At 40.6% G+C, this 21,842-nt stretch overlaps 1 protein-coding gene across 16 annotated transcripts in view; it reads left to right on the top strand.

Moving 5' to 3' along the window:
- The window catches only part of pleca (plectin a), a 155,130-nt gene that overhangs the window by 107,520 nt on the left and 25,768 nt on the right, over positions 1-21,842 (top strand). For 7 of the 16 annotated variants that reach the window (XM_079570833.1, XM_079570823.1, XM_079570831.1 and 4 more), the window contains 12 exons: positions 1,649-1,738; positions 3,181-3,216; positions 4,911-4,988; positions 5,218-5,310; positions 10,594-10,760; positions 16,275-16,390; positions 17,584-17,708; positions 17,809-17,928; positions 19,281-19,376; positions 19,555-19,682; positions 21,296-21,389; positions 21,475-21,629. In XM_079570833.1, the coding sequence (XP_079426959.1) occupies positions 1,649-1,738; positions 3,181-3,216; positions 4,911-4,988; positions 5,218-5,310; positions 10,594-10,760; positions 16,275-16,390; positions 17,584-17,708; positions 17,809-17,928; positions 19,281-19,376; positions 19,555-19,682; positions 21,296-21,389; positions 21,475-21,629 (1,298 nt within the window). The remainder of the gene's footprint in view (positions 1-1,648; positions 1,739-3,180; positions 3,217-4,910; positions 4,989-5,217; positions 5,311-10,593; positions 10,761-16,274; positions 16,391-17,583; positions 17,709-17,808; positions 17,929-19,280; positions 19,377-19,554; positions 19,683-21,295; positions 21,390-21,474; positions 21,630-21,842) is intronic. The other 9 variants (XM_079570837.1, XM_079570836.1, XM_079570826.1 and 6 more) reach the window with 3 other exon arrangements.

Raw genomic sequence — 21,842 nt, 5'->3', positions numbered from 1 at the left:
TAACATTCTGTAACATTGTTCTGAAACAGCTGAAGCAAAAGATCCACTCGTTTAACCCCCACCTGAACCGAGAACATTTTCTTCAGTTCAGCCTTACCCAAATCTAAAAGCTTCTCAAATGGAGCCTGTGTAACACCTCATTTGAAAGCTAAGACCTAAAAAACTGATCAAAACGGATCTTTTTCCTCATTTTTGCCATTACTTTTTTAAAGGGAATTTTGTCACTTTTTTCCTCGCATTTTTCGTCGCATCCTTGTCCATTTTTTGTTGCACTATTGTCACCTTTTCATCATTTAAATTGGCTAGATGCAAGTTGGCCTTTTTATACTCGCTACTGCCACCTCAGGTCATACGTGTAACTGCACCTTCTATATTAAGCTCGTGCATGACGGCAATTCGGCCCCGAAGTAACAACCTTTTGAGTGACAGTGCAGGATTTTAGAGGCAGTTATGGTGAACAGGTCTGGGCTCATTCTACACATTAGGACATTACTGGAACATATAGGGGGAGGAAAATACATACATTTAACATTTTTAAACTCCATATAGTCCCTTTAAGTCCCATTCTTGTCGCTATTTACATGCTTGTTTTTCAAGAACCTTTAAAGCCAAACTGGATAAAACGTGCTCAGTTCAGGTGGGGGTTAAGAGGTTAAGTCAGCTCATTATAAACAAGAAAATTGATTCACATTTGTCAAAAACCAGAGCCGCTGCACAACCAACAAAGGAAACCATCTATGGCCAATGTCATTTTAAGTGTTAACTGTATTCGCCTCATTATCACGTATCTGTTTATGCATCTCCACAGTAGCAGGACTAGTTTGGAAAAGATACATTTCTCCAACAGCCAGCAGATGTGCTTTAGACCTGGTTAAGTCCTGGTTAAGATTACACTGGTGACACAACAAAAAATAAACCCGGACACTTCAGCTCTCACTACATGTTCTCCAAGTACATTACATTTGTCAAGAAGTCAAACATCTCATGCCTTTCTATTCTATTTACTCCGTTTTTTTGTCTCTCTCATAAAACCTTTCTCTTTTTCCATCTTTTCCTGTCTCTTCCCTCCATCTCTCATCCTCATCTCTGCGTCAGCACTGGAAAGCGGAGGTAGGTGCAGCGTGAAGCAGAGTGCTGAGTGGTTTTTGCACGTCCCTCAATTTCCAAATGATCACACCTGATTTGTCTCTGGAAACTTTCACCGCCATTTTCTCCATTGCTCCCCTTTCTTTGTCTATAGCCCGGTTCTCTTTCTAAGCAATCTGAGTTTTTCATTGTGCATTTGTGATCTTTCAGGCACTGAAGTTTAAGTTGAAACATCTTGGTCTTTGTATCATGCTGTTGAAGTTCTTGATTGTTCTTGATATATTGTTCTTAACCCTCTCAAAAATACTACAAGGATTACTAGTCCTGAAGCTAATGAAGCTAATTGTTGATTTCAAATTGTCTTTCCATAAGCTAATAGTGTTTTTTTTTTTTTTACAACAGCCCACTTTAACCAAATATCCCTCAAATGGTTCCCCTAAGCAACTTGATTTTGAGTTTTATTTCTGTGCTTGATGTTTAGATAATCTGAGGAGCCTCACATTTCTGTCTAAACTATACCCTGATAATGACGTTAACATGTTTCCTCTTTGTTTGTGCCCAGTCCCAGAGACACATCACAGACCTGTACGAGGACCTCAGAGATGGACACAACCTCATCTCGCTGCTGGAGGTGCTCTCCGGAGAGACTCTGGTGAGGAAATACATGTGTCTCTATCACCCTTTAGACACAAATTGGTTGTAGTGTAGGGTTTTATGGAGGCCTAGCTCAAGTTATCAAGTGGTCAGACTTATATATATACTTATAAAGTCGCTACATTGGCATTGTTTTAATAATTGTCTGCAATGTCAAAATATCCAGTGTTGCATTCATTTTTCTCCACAATCTTGTATTGATGATGAGAGAGTGTGACCACTGCGCAAAGCCTTCTCCAGCACATCCCACAGATTCTCAAAGGGGTTAAGATCTGGACTCGGCGGTCAAACCACTCTTTCACAACGTAGCCCGATGAATCCTGGCATTGTCATCGTAGAATATGCCCGTGCCATCAGGGAAGAAGAAATCCACTGATGGAACTTTTTTTTTGGTCAGGCCGTGTATTACTTGATTTGGGATTTTAAAAAACAGTCGACGCCCTGATTAATTTCTTACAAAAGAGAGTGGCTTTGTCCGAATGTCCACCCTAGTCTCTAACCCCTCATTCACTACATAAGCCCGCGCTCTATAACAGACTATATAGTAGACTCTATAGTAGACTCTGTAGTCCACTGATTCTGTTTCGGACAAGAAGCCTACAAACGTTTATTTTATGAAACAGACAAACAGTTTAGGCACCTTTACAGATGTTCTATTTGACCTTTTAATTTAAAACTATCATCACAAAAGGATCGGGAGCAGCTGAAACGCCAGCGTTAGTTACAAAGGCATGCAGAACGTAGGTCAGCCCGGTGTCCGAATTCCAGCAGAATGAGTGCACTACATCTGCTAAAAGTAGTATTTCTGTGATAAAGACCAACCAAACTCAAGAGACTGGATAGATATGAATCAGATACGTTTTATTTCACATCAAATTTTACATGAATGAAGAAAATGGCTTGGATTATTTGCCTTTTTGTTTGAGAGAGGAAGCTATTGATCATTTAACAGCTCGAGCTAAAGGTAAGCAGCTAACGTTTGCAACTTTTCACCATAGCCGTTTATATTCAAGTAGTTTATTTTCAGAGTGCATTGTGGGAAATGTTGAGTGCACTACTTTTTCCTCTCTGGACATTCAGACACCCCTAGAAAATGGCGCGACCACTGTATAGTGCACTATACAGGGAATAGTGAGGACATTCAGACACAGCCAGTATCTTACTTTTGCCACACCCGCTCATCTTGATCTAATATTTCAAATTAGCTTATTCCGTGTGCATGCGATTTACATTAATACCGTTGCATTCTTTTGATTTGAACCCTTATCGTGTGTTGTCTAACTTTTACACTAATTTGCATCCTCTCCCTCCATCGTAACCTCTGGCACTGACCTGTTTGAGCGCTGCTGCGTTTTTTCCTTTCTTTCTCTTACTTCCTGTACTTCCTGTTGGCTGACCCCTCTCACGTTTGACCCCCTTGTGCGCTCGCTGCTGCGGTAGCCCCGGGAGCGTGACGTGGTGAGGAGCTTGCGGTTGGTGAGTGGCGACCCGGGCGGTGGAGGGCGTGGCATGTGTGGCGTCCCCCTAATGATGGCTGATGATGATGCTGGGGAAGTGCATGAAACTCACACTGACTCGCCGAATGTCCCGCTGTGTCTTCATGTCATCCATTTTATTTTCATGCGTCTGAATCGAGACTGCATTTCGCTTTGATTGTACATACCACCTCGTGAATGCGGATTGTCGCTACCCGAAAAGGACCGCTGTTGCTGTGTATGTGCCAACTGTGTATGGAATTGGCCCTTGTAGGATTCCCTTATCCTCTCTTTCCTTTTGGCTATATCAGCTGTATGCAATGGGAAGGAAAATCAATTTGGAGGAGCAGTGGGCGATGGCAGCGCAGCGTCCAGGGACCGGTCTCCAGATCATGAGCTAAGATCTTTGTCAGGAGCGCCAAGCTGAGGGATTAGTCAATTTTAACATATTTTTGCTCGTTATGGGAAACTAGGCACCTGGAAACTCATCCAGGCCTTGCGTGACGTGTAGTTCACGCAATGCTAACAGGCCGGCCTTCATTAGTATGAGATTTTCTGCATTTTTGTTTTTTGGGGGGTTAGCGGCTATATGGAGGTACTACAGCAATGGCGGCCCCTATTGTTGTCGACACAAAGCAGAGCAGCCAGCGGCCATTTGTTTTCGCTCTTTGTATGGTTTGCCTCTTGGTCAGGTTGGGATTGTAAATTCAATTTGGCTCAATACAGAGTAAATAAAAAATAAATACAGGAGATGAAAAATAGTAAATCTAGATACAGAAAGACCAAGAAATTGGCCCTCTAAGCCAGTGGTTCCCAACCTGTTTTGTCTTGCGGACCCCTTGGACTCTTCAGTGGTGCTCTGTGTTTGCCTGGACACCGTGTCAAAGTGACCGTGGTGACCATGGTAACCGTGGCATCAACTACATTTCCACAGTGGTACATCCGCGAGCAAACAGGAGTAAACCAATCAGCGAAGTTATTCGTTTGTTTGTTTGTTTGTTTGTTTGTTTGTTTGTTTGTATGCTTTATTGTCCCCGTAGGGCAAGGGGTCTCCAACCTTTTTTTCCTGGCGAGCTACTTTTTTACAACAGAAAAAACCTCTCTCTCCTTGCAATCCTAGTTTGTTGCCACAATTTATTTAGAAAGCAGTCACTTAAAGCACTGTCTGAAAGTGAATAGACAATGTTGTGTTGAAAATGAACTGAAACACCCCCAAACCTATACATTCTATTGTAAAAATATAAGTATAATATAAGTTCTGGAGTTCTGCATTAGAAAGTAAAACTACTACTAGAATAGACCAAAGATGTTGATAAGGTCCATGACACTTGTATGAATCCAGTGCATGCCACATCCATCACTGACTGCACATCTATAGATCATAATATGAATGTCTGCCTGGATGGTCATGACGTTGAACAACGCTGATTTCTCATATGATCTCGGGGTCTGCGTTCGCCACTTGCTGCATAATTTGAACCATTGCTTGTCAAATGTGCTCCTTTTTTCACTGTCAGATCATTTACTTTTGATCCATGACTGCTCACGTTCACTGTTTGCAGTAGGTAGTAGTTTATAAAGTAGGTGTTGTGGGCATTAAGACACCTGCTGCTCGGTCATGGGACTGTGCCGTTCTCTCTAACTTGTGTCAAAGAGATCCCTGTCACTAATGTCTCTTTCTTTTGTCTTCTTCAGCCCAGAGAGAAAGGCCGGATGCGCTTCCACAAACTACAAAATGTGCAGATCGCCTTGGACTTTCTCAAGCACAGACAGGTTTGTACAGCTTTATTACATAACAGGGACTCTGACTTGTGTTCTGTTGTACTATGGGATTAGAGAACTTGCCAAAGACCAGCTAGACTTACTGATAAGAGATGAAAACTATGAGCAATGTGGGACAACCTTGATCACATTCAACTTGAAACAGCAATATGAGCTCTATAACCATGTTCAGAAACACACGTGGTTCTTGTGTTACTTTATATTTGGTTTCTTTTTTCAGGTGAAGCTCGTGAACATCAGAAATGACGATATCGCCGATGGAAACCCAAAGCTGACCCTCGGCCTAATATGGACCATCATCCTTCACTTCCAGGTAACTTAAAACCTGTCATCCATCAGTTCTTGGTGATTGGTGATCTTCTTTCAAAAGTGACTGAAATAGATGCCTTTAGTGAGTTAGGTAAAAGTCCTTCACTTCTTCTCTACTACATACTAAAATTTAAATGCTAAAAACGCTATTTGGAAACATGACAGTGGCGCAGTTGGTAGAGCAGGTTGCAAGGTCTGAGGTTCGAATCCCATCTCTCATTGTGTCCTTGGGCAAGACACCTCACCTGCCTTGCCTCCAGTGTCTGTGTACATTGGTGTATGAATGAGAGTGACTGGTTCGTTGATGTAAAGTGCTTTGGGGTAAAAGCGCCATTTAAGTTGAGGCCATTCACCATGTAGAGTGATTTAGCAAAGGTCTACATTTATATTCAAAAGACAAATTAAATCAGACAAATTAAATCAATAAAACATAATTAATCATTAACTGTTTAAAAACAAGTTTTACAAAAAGGCTTTAATAATTTTTCAGTTGCCATAAGCACGGCTAAACAAACCATTTTCTGCCTGTTCTTCAATTTTGTTACACTGGGCGCTTGTCTCGCATCTTCAGGAAAACTGTTTTAACCAGATTTTAACCACGTCAAACTGGAATGCAGCCTCGCCATATTTAGTTCTGTCTCTGGGACCAGCTGAAGACCACTCCTTGACTGTATATGACTGTAAAATGTTGGAGATGTCCTTGGAATGAAGAGACATTAAAGTTTAGTCTCTTTTGCTACAGGAAGCCAGAGCAGAGACCTTAGCACTGGACTAATATGGTCATGTAACCGTGTAACCACATCTACCCCAGCTTCAAACCTTATAGTCAGATTGTTCTCTCAGTAAAATCATGGTTATTGAGGTTCTAAGCATGTGCATAGAATAATCAAACTTGCTGTATAAAAAAGTACCATCTCCATTGATGTGTGTCAACTCAGGAAGAAACCTGCACTACAAAAAGTAAATATTAAGCACTGGCTTGAATGACTTAAATTGAGGAAATGTATCTTGTTATTATGAGTGGTTTTCACTCATTCAGACTTTTTTCCCAATCGGACCAAGAATACTTTGCTTGTTTGATGACATTTCAAACTGATTCTACTATTATCTAGCTTGAAGTAAGAAAGTAAAACTACGAATGGGACAAGCCAAATTGTCTTAACCTATTGGCAAAGAAAATTACCTGAAATAAGGGTGAAATGTATTGAAATGAGTCAGAAACGTCTCGGTAAAATAATCCAGGTCAAATAAAGACCAACTAAATCTTAACGAGTCAAAACAACTCGATTTTGGAATATTTTGCTCAAATTAAGACATTTAAACTAATTTAGTTTATTAGTTTTTGCAATTTGAGGGGCAACAAAAAATTCTCCTAGGGCCTCTTTTGGCCCGCGGACCGTGCATTGGACACCGCTGTTCTTATCCATTGTTTTCTTTGCTAATAAATCCACCAGTCCCACACAACACTTCCTTTGTTCAACTTAATTGTTCTTTTTGGCAGCCAGTTTTAACTATTCCCCGCTCTCACAATCACCTTCAATTTAATGATCCCCTAGAGCAAACAAACTTTTTTTTGTGATTATTTTTACTGCTGGCGCTCACATTTTACATGCATCCAAGCACGCTGAGTCACATTTCCTTAGCCCTCCCTATGCCATGTTTAGTTTAGCAGCCGAGCGTTGACCGCTGTTACATAACACTCACATATTGTTCAACAGCCGTTTTGAGCACTTTCATTACATTCTAATTGGCTCGTGTCCGGGCAGAGAGTAGGAAAATTGGAGTGTTTCAAGGCTCACTCACCAGATTTGATTTAGTTTTGTTGACACAGCGGTTACTGTAGTGGCAGGGAGTTCCTGTTTGACGGTACTGGACATTTGGAAATGCTTAGACCCCTGCGTACAAGCGCAGCTGCAGCTCTGGACACACGGATTTTGAGACTAAACAATGAAAGCTACTGATGGACGTTTAATTTGGTAGATCCTCCTCGTGTGCTCAAGTTTAAAGCGTTTCGTATTGTTTGATGTGGCTCTGTGACGCTGCATTGGTTTACTATGAAGGGAAGAGGCCCTTGATTTCAGCATAAACAGATAAAATCGCAGAAGGGCTCCCAGATGTGCTCCTAAAGGCTGCTGGGATGCGCTCTATGGCTGGTTCAAAAACTGCACTCCAATTACAATTTCACACATTATTTGTCTGTCATCATCTAATCATGCTGCTAAACAATCAGGAAAGGCCCATTATAGTTAGTTTGCAACTTAAAAAAAGTTTAAAAATGTTAAAATTAAGTATTTTCCCCCCCTACATGTTCCAACAATATCCTAATGTGTAGAATGAGCCTCTAATGCCTCTAAAATCCTGCACTGTCACTAAAAACGGTGTTGCTTCGGGTCCGAATTGCCGTCATGCACGAGCTTAATATAGAAGGTGCAGTTACACGTATGACCTGAGGTAGCACTAGTGAGTATAAAATGGCTAACTTGCGTCTAGCCCCTTTAAAATGTTAAAAAATCCTTCTTTTTTTTGCTTTCCAGAATTTAGTCCCTTTTTAGCTTAGAGTTGCCGCCCTAATGCGGATGTCTATGGAAAGTCAGTGGAGCCCTCCTGGGTTTGAGGGTTGAGTCGGGATCCGGCTGCTCGTCCCGTGTGACTCACTCGTCCCATGTGAAGTTGGCGGGACTGAGGCGTAACTCCAGAAATGTGGAAAATATCAAACCAACTGCAGCAGCGTACAGGGTTTCCCACAGAAAGTGACTCAGAGGTGGTTTTCCTCTTGGACATGTGAATTTATGTCCTCTGAGAATTTACTACACAAACATGTCCTTTACAGGAGAAGAAGAGCCAGATGAAATTGAATGCATTGGCAGGATATAAGTAACGCTAGTGATCATTTACAGTACGTTTAAAGGGTTTACCAATATCCTACTGACTAATAATCATGCCAGTAGTTTTCAAAATGTCTTGGCACTGTCTCTTAAACTTAAGGACCTATTGATAGAGCGTCACGGATATTCCTGTGCATAGGTTAACAAATACAATCAATCAGGTGCTCATTGGATTTGTTGGGTGATTATTTGTAATATTCAAGTAGCTAAAGGTATTCCATTTATGCACTAAAATAGACCAACCTTTAAATGGGGCTCAACCATTTCACGCTCTGTCTGTTTTAGCCTCTATAGAGTTCGGGAAATTCCACAGTTACCGTGGAGTTACGCCATCTTTGCAGCTGTTAGCATACATTTCCACAGCTAACATTAGCTAAAAAACTGTATAAAAAGTGGAGAAAAAAGCTGTGGACCAACTCCATCAGCTGCTGAGTTACTGCTGGTAAATACATCTACCACACTGTGGTGTCCAAGTGTTTTAATGTGGACATCTCCATTAGTTTACAATTGCTGATAATCCCATAATTCTTAGCGACATGACATCACATTCCCGAACTCTATTAAAGCCTGCACAAAATGCTTTATCAATTATGGTTATTCTGTGACTTGTGCCAGTTAGCTATGATACGATAGAGGAAAAGATAGATCTTTATTGATCTCACACTGGAGAAATTCACTTGTTAATCAGCTCTCAAAAACACGGCGTGCAAATAGTCAGGAAGATGCAATCAGAAACGAACAGGTCATCGTAAATATGGGTATTTTATTTACAATGAATAATCAAAATTCTAAAGTAAAATAAAAAGGTGGTGGTGGGGTGGGAGGGCAAATAATATATAGTAGTAAAACATTTTAACAGAATTTAAGATACTAAAAGTATAAAAATATCAACAAATAGTAATGATGAAGTGACACTGATATAGAGATTCTTGCACGTGGTTTTGCATCGAAATTATTGCACATGCAACCCGTGGGAACCCACGGTGCTGGGGGCGCTACAGCACCCCCTGGTGGATCGTTTATGCATTGCAGGCAATATTAAATAAATAGAAAATAAGCAAAGAAATAGCGTTTTGGGGGGCAATCTTGTCTCACAGCCCCCCATAGCCAGAATATCTTCCCACGGCCCTGTGCACATGAGTTACTTTACAGTAGTGTTGTTGTTGAACAGTCTCAACTCATTTATACAAAAGAGAAAAGAGGCTTTACAGCCACATGAAAGATCTATGAAACAATTGTATTTTTGTTTCCTTTTGTGTTCTTTCCCCCTCAACATTAATGCTGAACCACCCTTAGTCACGCAGCACCTATTACTTTATAAAACAAGGCCATAACTTTTATTTCAGCTTGTATTAGTCACCGTCAACAATAGCGACTTCCTCTGCTCTCCCAAATGAAGCAGTTTGTGAACATGAAGAATCGCTTTGGTTGAAGAGAGTTTACAGAAGGAGCAGCGGCTTGGGCTGAAGGCGGAGGTGCCACGCGCTGCTCTGGGGTTTCCCATCAGAAAATAACAGGAGGGAGAAATGACATTTTTTCCATCCTCCGCCCTTTTCCTTCAAAAAAAAAAAAAGAACAAGCCATGGTGAAATTATAACTTCTTATGTGAGTCATGCGTACGTACGAAATGAAACAGGCAAATCATCAACCTGTTTTTTCCAGAGAATGATGTGCATCGGTCGTCATGACAACCTATCGTGTCCTCCCAGATTTTATTTACTGCCAAAAGTTTCGTATTTAACATTTAGACAGATGGCTTCTGCTAAAGACCATGACCATCTTCTTAACTCTAATATCTAAGTATTAACATCTTTGCAAATGAGTGTCCACTGTAGATGCCAGTTTCAGTATCGATTAGTTTATTTATCATCTAATATTTTACCAAACCTAGGATGATTTGAATGATGATTTACTGATATTACTCCCAACATGCTTTGCTTCCTCACTTTTCTACCACATGTTTTAAAAGTGTTTCCAAGTTCTTGCAGCTTTAAAAGTGGGAGTCCAACCCTCCCCATGTTCCATTTTTAAACTTTGTCTCTGAGGCATTTTCTGTTTGTCGTCATTAAGTCCAATAAATAAACATTTGTGGTTCTCAGACTAAAGGGCTTTATGTTCTCTTAAAGTGGGAATGCTGTGGGTTTGAATGCGTGACTCATTTCAATCTGGAAGAAATCAACTTTTAGGAAAAAACTCACTTTCCTACGCTTCATCCAACATGCCAACCACTCTTAATATGGAGGGGAAAGTTATGCCACTGAGAAGAACTTCTGACCGTGAAAACCCAGAAAGACTGTGGCCTTTGCTCTGTTCAAAATGTTAATGATAAGCTTAAATATATATCCTAATGTGATTTTGTATTGCGCCGTCTCTGACTCCTGACTCGATGTTTCCCCTCTCAGATCTCGGACATCCAGGTGAACGGTCAGTCCGACGACATGACGGCCAAAGAGCGGCTGCTGCTCTGGGCCCAGCGCATGGTGGAGGGGACTCAGGGCCTGCGCTGCGAGAACTTCACCTCGTCCTGGAGAGACGGGAAACTCTTCAACGCCATCATACACAAGCACAGGTGAGACACTGGAATTCCGGGAAATATCTATGGGATTGGTTTTATCATTCATGTTGTATACAAAAATCTCATGCATTTAATGAAAGTCTACATTTTTGGGCTGAATCCTCCATGGTGTTTGTAAGCAGGTAGCATTGTCCATAGAAAGACTTTTGCCAAAAACCCAATAAAAAAAGTTACAGTAAAGAAATCCCAAACAACTCTGCCAGGCCACTGATGGTAAATACGTCCACACACACTGTAATATCCGATTAAAGCACTTCATGGTCTCGCTCCTTTACATATAATTGAGATTTTGAGCATAAATCGCCCCAGCAGAGCTCTCCGGTCCTCAAATAAAATGGTTGTACCTGTAGAGGTCCCTGTGTCCCCAACTGTGGAGTGATCGTTCCTTTGCTGTTTCCGCGTCTAAACTGTGGAACAGCCGCCCCTCAGACTGTCCCATTTTAAGTCCATATTAAAGACTCATCTCTTCAAACTGGCTTATAATACCTAGACCTCTTAACCCCCACCTTAACTGAGCACATTTTCTCCAGCTCACCATCAAGCATAAAAACAACCAAAAAGTTAAAAAAAACATGACAAAAAAGTGACCAAACAAGCAACAAAAAAGCTTGATTGATTGACTATGTGAGCGCTGGAGTTGTCACATCTTTAAAGCAGTACTAAGTAACTTGTTTACCTTAATAAATCCTTTTCGTCCCTCTGGGGGTAATACAAGTGTTAATGGGAGGGTTGGAGGGTCTTTCATCTCCCCCTGGTGTCTCTGGCCAGAAAACCACAATTGCAACTTCGCTGCCTACGGGTCGGAGGCACCAATACACACTAATGGAATCACAAAGAAGACACTAACAGGCTAACGGGCAAAGCTAACTGCGGGCTAGCGCCACTTAAACAGTATTAACAGCCAAGTTTGAGTGAAAAAAAATTATCTCCATTGTGTAATTGGATGCACAATATCCCTCTTTGTCTTTTCTGTCAGCGTAGTATTTACTCTCACCTGCAGTGGCACTTATGGCCTGTCGGGGCATGAGTTACTATGTACTGCTTTAAAACGTTTATTGGTTGCAAAAATATGCAGTTATGACAAAGCAATCCCGATCACTTTACCGGCGATTATCCGCAAACACAGTTGAGATGCCGCAGGGGTCCAACCGGGGGCTCGGGGCCCACAGGTGAAGGAGTGAATGTTGAGTTCTCACTGATACACTGTTTACACCTACAACTATGTTCTTGGACCTTTTTTCATGGAGTTTGACCTCTGCAGACTGGGAACTTTGAAGGGGCGGCAGTGTTTCTACTCTGAAATCTGAAATCTCAGTAAGGCTTGAGTGTTAAAATAAGGGTAAAACATGTATAAATGAAGCTGGATTGTGGTATAGTTGTAGTGAATGTCCCGTTATCTGTGACAAGATAAAACAATTTGACCATTTTCATTCATTTTAAAACAGTCTGCTGCAGCGAGGGCCGGTCTGAACCTGCAGCATGTCACACCGCAGGGCACTGTTTTTCTGTAGAAGGTTGAATATTATTTCACTTGACCTTTTAGTTTGGGCCCTGTTACATAACCTCCATCTTTTCTGACTGTCAGGGCTCAGACAGAGCGGCACAGAATCGGTTTATTCATTCTTCATTTCAGGTGCCATAAAATTCTCCATAGGTTGCCTCCTTCGAAAAGTTAGGCATATTGGAGATATTTTTTAAATCCCGTGCACCATTTATTATGAGCAACTCTATTGACTCACATTCAAAGTTCAAAATGACAGCACAACTTAATTAATCATTAATGTCATCTTTAGATATGAACATCAATTGCATTACAGGTTAAGACAGTTTTCTACATTTAAAACTATTTCCTGCCGGTGGTCAAATACAGGAATGTGAGATATTTCAAGGTTATTCCCCGTGACATGAAGGACACTGTCATGATAACTCATAAATCATGTCTCTGTCACTGCTTCAGTCCGTACTCAATAACTTGCAGTGTTACTCATGAAAACAAGAGCTTATGCAGTGTGAGTGCTGTCATTACTGCAGAAAATATGGCAAAGTCCCACAGTGGAAAATACAAAAACGATACAAATTTGGCACTAAATGCAGAGTGTAGGGGAAATAGCCACCCTCTAGCATTGAGAGATTTATATGCAAAGAAAGATAAACATGCTCAGTTTTAAAGCATCAAGCTGTAAAGGTCAGTTCAGTCATACATTTGGTTCTTCAATTTTTATACCGTTTCAGGACAAATTTTCATTGAAATTAGGGCTGCAACTAACGATTATTTTGTAATCGGTTAATCTATCGATTATTTTTACGATTAATCGATTAATCGCTTGGCTGTGAATGGTGAAGGAAAATTTTATTTTTTCATTTTTTTTTATCACATCATAGCTTAAGTGGCGCTGTTTGAAGAACGGAAATGTTTTTTTAAGGCTCTATTAATGAAATGTACAATGTACATAACACTACAGACCCTAAATATAAAATCAAAGTAGGTTTTCATCAAAAATACTAAAAAATGTTATGTAATTTTTGCTCCATTTTAGTCTGTGTGAGCCAGAAAACGATTAATCGATTACTAAAATACACTATTTCAATAACCGATTAGTCGTCGATTAATCGATTAGTCGTTTCAGCCCTAGTTGAAATAGCATAATTAGACAAGCCTGCAGAAGTAACCCTCTGTTGCTTTTGTTACATAAAAGTACCTCATCATAAAAAGGTTCGGGACCCATGGCTTACAATATGTAGATAATACAAGTGCTTTGTCTTTCAGGTAATGTGTGTGTGGTCAGAAACAGGAGTGTGTTTGGTCAAAACATCTGATTAATTCATGATTAATCACTTTTTTTTAAACACTTTTTTTTTTTTTGATTGATTGATTGTTCATTAAAACTTTAACTCTTTAACTTTAACAAAACCTTAACCAAGCGTAAACCAGGGCTGAACCAAGAAAAGTCAGACCTCGACAAAGATGAGGTAAGATTACTGCCTGTGCTAAATTAAGACTAGATTACAGTATTCCAACTAAAACCTCTCCCAAAAAATAAACTCTGCTGAACTCGAAAAGCCTCTCAAAGAAACTACCGCATGTAGTTTCATACAGACGCTTGCAAACCTCTGTCCTCTCCAGTGTGGGTGTAGCATGTCGACTTAAAAAAGGGATGCCCCAGAGGGATAATTTTTGACAGACAGGTTTCGGCAAATCACTGGCTCCAGCTCTACACCACAGTAGATTCTTTTGAGCAGAGACGGAGCGGGATGTGCAAAAGAGCAGAGCTGCCGGAGAAAGAAGACGGCTGGATTATTCGCAAACTCATTTTCAGATACATTTTGAGAACTTTCTGATCATCGCCAAAATGTTCAAGCTGAAGAGGAGGAACAGCTCAAAGAGGCGGCTGAACAGCACGTCCAGCAGCACCGCGGGCTCCGTCAGCGATTTGGACGATCGCGTCATTATGCTCTGCGAGGACATCCCGGCGGAGAACTCGTTTGACTCGGGACGGGGGGGATCCCAGAGTCCAGGAGCCCGGTCCAGTCGAGGGTCCCAGAGCGAAGACCAGAACGGATCGGCGAGAACAGAAGCGGATCCGCAGATTATCCACCTGAGCCGAGACAGGACGTCCTACAGGAGAGCGTGCTACATAGACGGATACAAAGGGAGCTACACGCAGAGAATCGTGCACGTGTATGCAATCATGATTTCGTTTTTCATGCACCACGATTCATATGCTCGCAATCAGAATATTAAGAAAGCAATATTTGAGAACTATGTGAAGATGCCTGTGAATGCATTTTTTTGTGATCATATTAGAGTCAGTTCATGCTCCGACAGGTCGAGGCTCTAGTTTCTTGGCACCGAAAGGGTTTGGCGTCTGAATATAATGTTTGGGGAACAGTGCAGTTTGGAAGGCGATAACGATGCCAGCATGTGCTTGACTTTTTTATCATGCAAATTTATTTTAGGCCCTAAGCTACATAAAAGTGGAGTGAATGAATGTTATCTCTCCTGCCAGTCATCGCGCAGGAATGACGGCTCACGGGCATTGACCGACAAAATATAATTTAGGGCTATCAATCTCAAGTCACCGTAGGAAAAAAATAGAACTTGTCGACTTTTTAGGCCTGTCATGATCATTACTATATCGACTAAAAGTTTTTCATTGAGTTTCATGTTAATTACAACTTGTGTGTTACTGCCTGGCCTGTCAGACACTCCTCCTTTCTGTTCAAAAGAAGAACCGTCTGGGCAGCTCCTCGAAGCCTATCATTTCACGATTTTACCCACATCGGTCCAATCACGCACCAAGAGGCGGGGGATATAATGTTTTCTTCTGCTCTTTCGTCTGTTTTAAATAATAATTTAAAAAAATGTAATCCCTAAAACAAGAGCAAGAAACAGCGTTCAAAGCGTTCCTCGTAAATAAGCTCGTTTTTGGAAAGGTTTCCTGCCGCTTGTTGCTGCGACGTATCTAGCGTTGCTCTGATTGGTTGATGCCGTCTGTCAACCACGCCCACCGGGAACTCGTTGAGATCATGCTTGCTCCCAGACAATATGTCTTTGAAATATCTATGAAAAAGCATGTAGTTTGGCAGGCCAGGCAATGTGCGTTACTGAAGACAGATTTGTCGCTCAATAATCAAAGCTAGAGATGGTACTTTTTACTGCAGGTTTAATCATTCCACACGATTTAAAACCTCAAAAAGTAACATTGTGTTGGTTCCTTCCTTAAATAAAGCTGTGGGGAACAGTTTAAAGGGATATTTCTGGATTTTTGACATAGGCCCTCATTTCCTAGTTATCTAGAGTGTTGCTGATTTCTGGAGAAATGTTTTTGTAATTCATGCAGTTCTTATATTTGAAGAGTTTCGTAGTGCAAGGCTAGCGCATTTCTACGGTACCAGCTAGCCTGCATTAAAAACAGTCTGACCGGCTCCACAGAGCACCTGAGGCAAATCTCTTATAACACCAGACTAACAATATAAATGTCTGTGTCGATAGAGTAATTTGAACCATTTTGCATTTAAAAGAACTTGAGCAGCATCAGCTTCATGGTTGTATAAGCTACGCAGCAGCGGAGTGATCTGCTAGAAAATAGGCCCTCAAAATGTGATCGTTCATGTGATGCAAGGTCAGTTATATTCCAAAAATTATCTTATCGACCCAGACCCAGACCCAGGTTTGTCTGGTGTTATAAGTGATTTGCCTCAGGTGCACTGTGGAGCGGGTCAGACTGTTTTTAATGCAGGCTTACAAAAAAATATCTCCAGAAATCAGCAACACTCTGGATAACTCGGAAATGAGGCCCTATGTCAAAAATCCTGAAATATCCCTTTAATGTTTGAATGTTCGAGTGCATGGACGACTGATCCATGCTGTTTATACGTCTCTATGTGGCCCTCAATGAAAAAGGTTTGGGGGTTTGATATAAACTGCACCTCACTGATGGATCTTCAAGAGAAATGGTACAGCTAAGTAAGAAAAACATGCTGATGAATGTTTTTTGTGTGTTTTAGGCCGAACCTGATCGACATGAGCAAAGTATACAGACAGACGAACCAGGAGAATCTGGAGCAGGCCTTCACCGTCGCAGACAGAGAGCTGGGAGTCACACGGCTGCTCGACCCCGAAGGTGAGAGCTCAGCACTCTTTATGTTTCAGTCCAAATGTTTTCTGTTTCCTTGTCTCAAAGCCTAAATATAGAAATCTTGAGGCTTGATGATTGAGATAAAGAATGGAATTAAAGAGACTAGATGCAAGTTGGTCATTTTATACTCACTACTGCCACCTCAGGTCTTACATGTAACTGCAGCTTCTATATTAAGCTCGTGCATGACGACACTTCGGACTCGAATTAACACCTTTTTCAGTGCAAGTGCAGGATTTTAGAGGCAGTTGTGGGGAATAGGTCTGAGCTCATTCTACACATTAGGACATGGCTGGAACATTTAGGGGGAGGAAAATACTTAATTTTAACATTTTTAAACTCTGTATAGTCTCTTTAACAATGACCCCATCGAAGTACAAACGTCCATGTTTTGCTCTGTTATGGCGTCACACACAGATCCTCAGTTTGTATAGTACTTTTCACAAGACCCTCCACACACCCAAAGACCTTAACACAGGGAAGGGGATTTTTTCTTCATTCACTCCAGACTGGTCAGATGTTTGGAAACAATTTTTATGTATCGGCTTTTCTTTATTTTCAACATTATTTACATAGTGTGATTCTCATGGAAGGCATCAAGCAATGAATGAACCAACCCAGTCTTTTCAGAAAAACGTAATTTTGCTAAATTACATATTACTGGTACGTAATTCCATATTGTAAAAACGTTCCTGGGGTACGCTTTTCTGAAGAGACTGGGTTGGAATGAACACATGGAATTATGTAGGAAACAAAAAAGAGTGAATCATCCAAAAAATCTTCAAAATGTCCACCTTTTATTCTTGCCATTTTCTCATCATCTCAATTAGCTTCATACGGCCGTCACCTGATTTTATTTTCAACAGTCCTGTGAAAATAACTTCTGTGACGACATCATGAAGCTCATCGAGAAAATGCCAGAAGTACAAAGCGGTAATCAAAGCAAAAGGCGGCAATTTTGAAGAATCTATTTCAACTTTTTTCCCAAAGTTTTGACCAGTACACGATTCAACAAAGTAAAAACGGCTAAACCAATCCAACTCTCGATTTGATTCTGATCAATTGTGCTGCCTCTTGGTGTTAGAGTCGAGCATATGAAGGATAAAGTGGATGGAAGAAGCTTGCGATAAACCTGAAGGACAGCAGACGTTAACTGTTGTGATCTTTCCCCTTCTCAGATGTGGACGTGCCTCATCCCGATGAGAAGTCGATCATCACCTACGTGTCCTCCCTGTACGACGCCATGCCCCGAGTCCCAGGCGCTCAGGACGGAGTCAGGGCCAACGTGAGCGCGAATTTATCTGTAAAGGACCAAACATTCAGCACATTCACCTCATCAGTGCTTTTATACTTTAGTAACACGCGCAGATATACATGTAACGACACTCTGTCTGTGCCTGTAGGAGCTGGAGCTGCGCTGGCAGGAATACTACGAGCTGGTGACGATGCTGCAGCAGTGGATGAGACATCACATCCTGGTGTTTGAGGAGAAGAAGTTCCCCACCAGCTACGAGGAGATCGAGGTCAGGGAAAAGACAGAAAAATGGGCAGGGGTCTCTAATATATTTGAGCTACTTTTATTCAAATGGCAGAAAGCCCCACTCTATATTTCAACACTAAGAAAGAACGTTTATTTACTTTCCTGTAGATACTTTCCAAATACATTTACCTAAATGTCTGCAGTTGGGCTGAACGATATTGAAGTAGCGTGCGATATGCTGTACGGCTGTGCAATATTGCGATAACGATATTATTGCGATATTTTACCAAACCATTTCAATACGATATGTTCCATTCTAATTAAACACAATTTGTAAGTAACAAATTTCTCAGCAAATTGTGTCAAAACAAGAATTAAAATGTGTTGATCTCAGTCAGATGAAGGCTTGAGTGATGTTGCGCGATATTGTGGCTGCTCGCGATACGGATATTGCATCACCTAATATCGCGATACTATATGTTTTGCGGTGTATTGTGCAGCCAGAGTCTGCAGAGTGTGTTTAATGTGTGATAAAGGTAGAGCCAGTTGGAGACATCTTGAGCCTTAAGAAAACTTTTGCTCAAATATTTAGGTAAAAGTTCATCAGAGGTTATTGGAGTAGCTAAACAATGCGCTTAAGTGCTTTTAAAGATGTTATAATACATATTGCAAGTGTAATAATCGTAATAATGTAAAATGAAAACAAATGAATTCTTTGATTACTACTGAAATAAGTGAGTAACTTACATAACACCTGAGATACGTTTTTCAGCACAGAAAAATTATAAATAAATTTAGAGATTAAATCCTGAGATACTCCTGAAAAAGAGAAATCTAAATCATTTCAAGTAAAAAAGAAATATTTTTAAATGTAAAAGTGAATTTGTCTGATTTCAAGTGGGATTTACGTCCATTGGCATTAGCTTTTTTATCTCAGATTAGATCAGTTCAAACCAACTCAAATTAAACATAAAGAACATTTAATCAAGCAACAAGTCATTGATCTCATTTAAGACGGTCATTTTTCCTGTGAATAGTCCGTGACCAGAACTCTTGTACTGAATTACTTAATAATATTAGTTGGTAGAAAATTGTACACAAGTTTGATCTCACAATACTATTTGGTTAAAATGTACTTAAAGGGACTATATGGAGAATGAGCTTAAACCTGTTCACCATAACTGCCTCTAAAATCCTGCACAGTCACTTAAAAAGTTGTTCATTCGAGTCTGAAGTGCCGTCATGCATAAGCTTAATATAGAGACTGCAGTTGCGCGTAAGACCTGAGGTGGCAGTAGTGAGTATAAAAATAACCAACCTGCATCTAGTCCCTTTAAAGTAAATGTTGATATTTCTACACACGTCTGAATGCCTCTCTTTTATCATTTCTTGCAGGTTTTGTGGCGTCAATTCCTGAAGTTCAAAGAGACCGAGCTCCCGGCGAAAGAAGCCGACAAGAACCGCTCCAAGCACATCTTCAAGTCGTTCGAAGTGAGTTTTACGGACACGGTTCATGTGTTCGTCAGGGTAAAAGCTGAAATGTTAGGGACGAGATTGTGAAAATGCGGTTTCTGTCTCGCAGCTTGATAACTGTGTATATTATTTTCACTGACACTGAAAGTAATGTCTGAATACACCGGATACAAAGTAAAGCTCTTTGTTGCTGTAGGGGGCAGTGCAGGCGGGACAGGTGAAGGTGCCCCCCAGTTATCACCCGTTCGACGTGGAAAAAGAGTGGGGCCGCCTGCACGTGGCCATCCTGGAGAGAGAGCGCCTCCTCCGCACAGAGTTTGAAAGGTAACTATAGAAATAACTTACAGTACAATTAAATTAGAATATAAAACATGCAATTTTCATATCATAGAGGCCACCATTAATGTACTGGTTAGTTTTGCCACATATGGAAAGAGCCTGGTTAAAGATTCTGAGTTTATTTTGTAAACTAGCTTAAATCTCCAGCTCGTCTCCATGAAGATGTTGATTAACCTCTAACACCCCGCCTTCACAGAGCGCATTTCCTACAGTTCGGCTTGACCCAAATCTAAAAACTTCTTGACTGGAGCTCACAGCGTATAGGCCAATGTGACTCCTTAGAAACTACATAATTGATCTAAACGGAACTCTTTCATCACTTTTTAATCGCTTTTAATTGCTTTGTCCGGTTTCTGTCGCTCTTATGTTGTGTTTTTGTTGATCTTTTCTGACTTTATTGATGCATTTCTGTCACTTTTTTGACAATATTTGATCACCTTTTTTGTCACTTTATAGTTGATGTTTTGTTGCTTTTTTGATGCTTTTTTGTCACTTTTTCACCATTTTTTTTATCATGTTTTTTTGACACTTTTTTCTCACCTTTTCATCGCTTATTTTGTCACTTTTTTGTCTCGATTTTGTCGCTTACTTTATTGATGTGTTTCTGTCAATATTTTATTACCTTTTTTGTCACTTTATTGTTGATCTTTTGTCGTTTTTTTAGCTCTATTGTTGCGTTTCTGTCACTATTTTTTATGCTTTTTTGTCACTTTTTTGTTATGTTTTTTTCATCACGTTATTGTCTCGATTTTATCTCTGTTTTGACAACACTTTTTTCAATAAGCTTTTAGATTTGGGCAATGCCAAACTGGTGAAAATGTGCTCGGTAAGAGGATAAAATGCTGCCAAATAGGAGATTAGATAAATGTCCTCATCCAAATCCATTCTCTGATTACCCACAGCAAAAATAGCCTTTTCTGTCTAGTCACTCATTAGCATGTTTGTATTGCTGGCAAAATCTAAAATGTTGTGAAGCATGCCTTTTAATTAAACGTTATATTATTTTAGCATAAGGCGATATCAACAAATACGACGCACCAAAGAATAAATAGATGAAATAGCCTCTTGAATCCTGTCACATGCTTTTAGTGTTACCAAAACAACCTTGAGATTTATTCAAACAAACCCACTATGAAAACCGAGAGAAAGTGACTCATTCCCGAGTGATGATGAAGCGGTTACAAAATGCAGCTTTGTCAAACGGAAAGTAAAAAAAAGAAAAAAGAAATCGCATTAGTCCAGCCACATGACAGCCGTGCCATCGTCATAGCAACAAAAAGCCACAATCATAACTTTGTGAAATTCTCATAAAATGGTCGTTTAATCACAAGGCTGGCAGCAGGGCGTAGCTTCTCCTTCCATTTGTCCGAGTCTTGCAAAAAAAGCCACAGTGTTGTTAAATTTCAGTGAGTAGACAAAGAATTACGGGGAAAGTGCAACATGGCTTTCATGCAGCAGGGATACGTGATGAAATATCTGTTTCGGACCAAAGGAGAGTAAGTTTCCTTGCACTTGTTGATAGAAATTTCCCTTTGAGAGCCGTCCATTGTCCTGGCACTGCATTGTTTTTTGACTGACTTTGATTTCTTGCTTTTCAGATTGGAGAGACTACAGAGGGTTGTCAGCAAAGTCCAGATGGAGTCAGGAGTCTGTGAGGAGCAGCTGAACCAGGTGGAAACTCTCCTACAGCAGGTGAGCCGCAGAAAAATGTCAAATGAAATACATTTTCTTGCGTTTATTAGTGGATGTGGAGTTTTTGATGGATGCTTTGTTTCAGGACGTGAGGTCGATGAGCGCAGGCAGAGCTCCTCAGCACTCTGGAGAAGTGGAGGCCGATCTGGAGAAGGCGGAGGGCATGATTCGCCTCCTCTTCAACGACGTGCAGCTGCTCAAAGACGGGCGACACCTGCAGGCCGAGCAGATGTATCGCAGGTAATGCCACAGTAAAAAAAAAAAGCTGAACCCACAGGCTGAATGATGGGTTAGATTTACTAATGTTTTGAGGTCAGTCTGTGCAGTTTTGACATGATAAAAAAAATTGTTAAAAGTTACATGTTTCAAATATTGGCCTGCCACCTGGACCAGTCTTAGTTTATTGTCAGTAAATGTATTTAACCTAAAATTTAGCAGTATGGTGAGTTCCAA

The sequence above is a fragment of the Gobius niger genome (assembly GCF_951799975.1).
Source record: "Gobius niger genome assembly, chromosome: 14".
NCBI lineage: Eukaryota > Metazoa > Chordata > Actinopteri > Gobiiformes > Gobiidae > Gobius > Gobius niger.
This window is presented reverse-complemented; position numbering and strand designations above follow the sequence as displayed.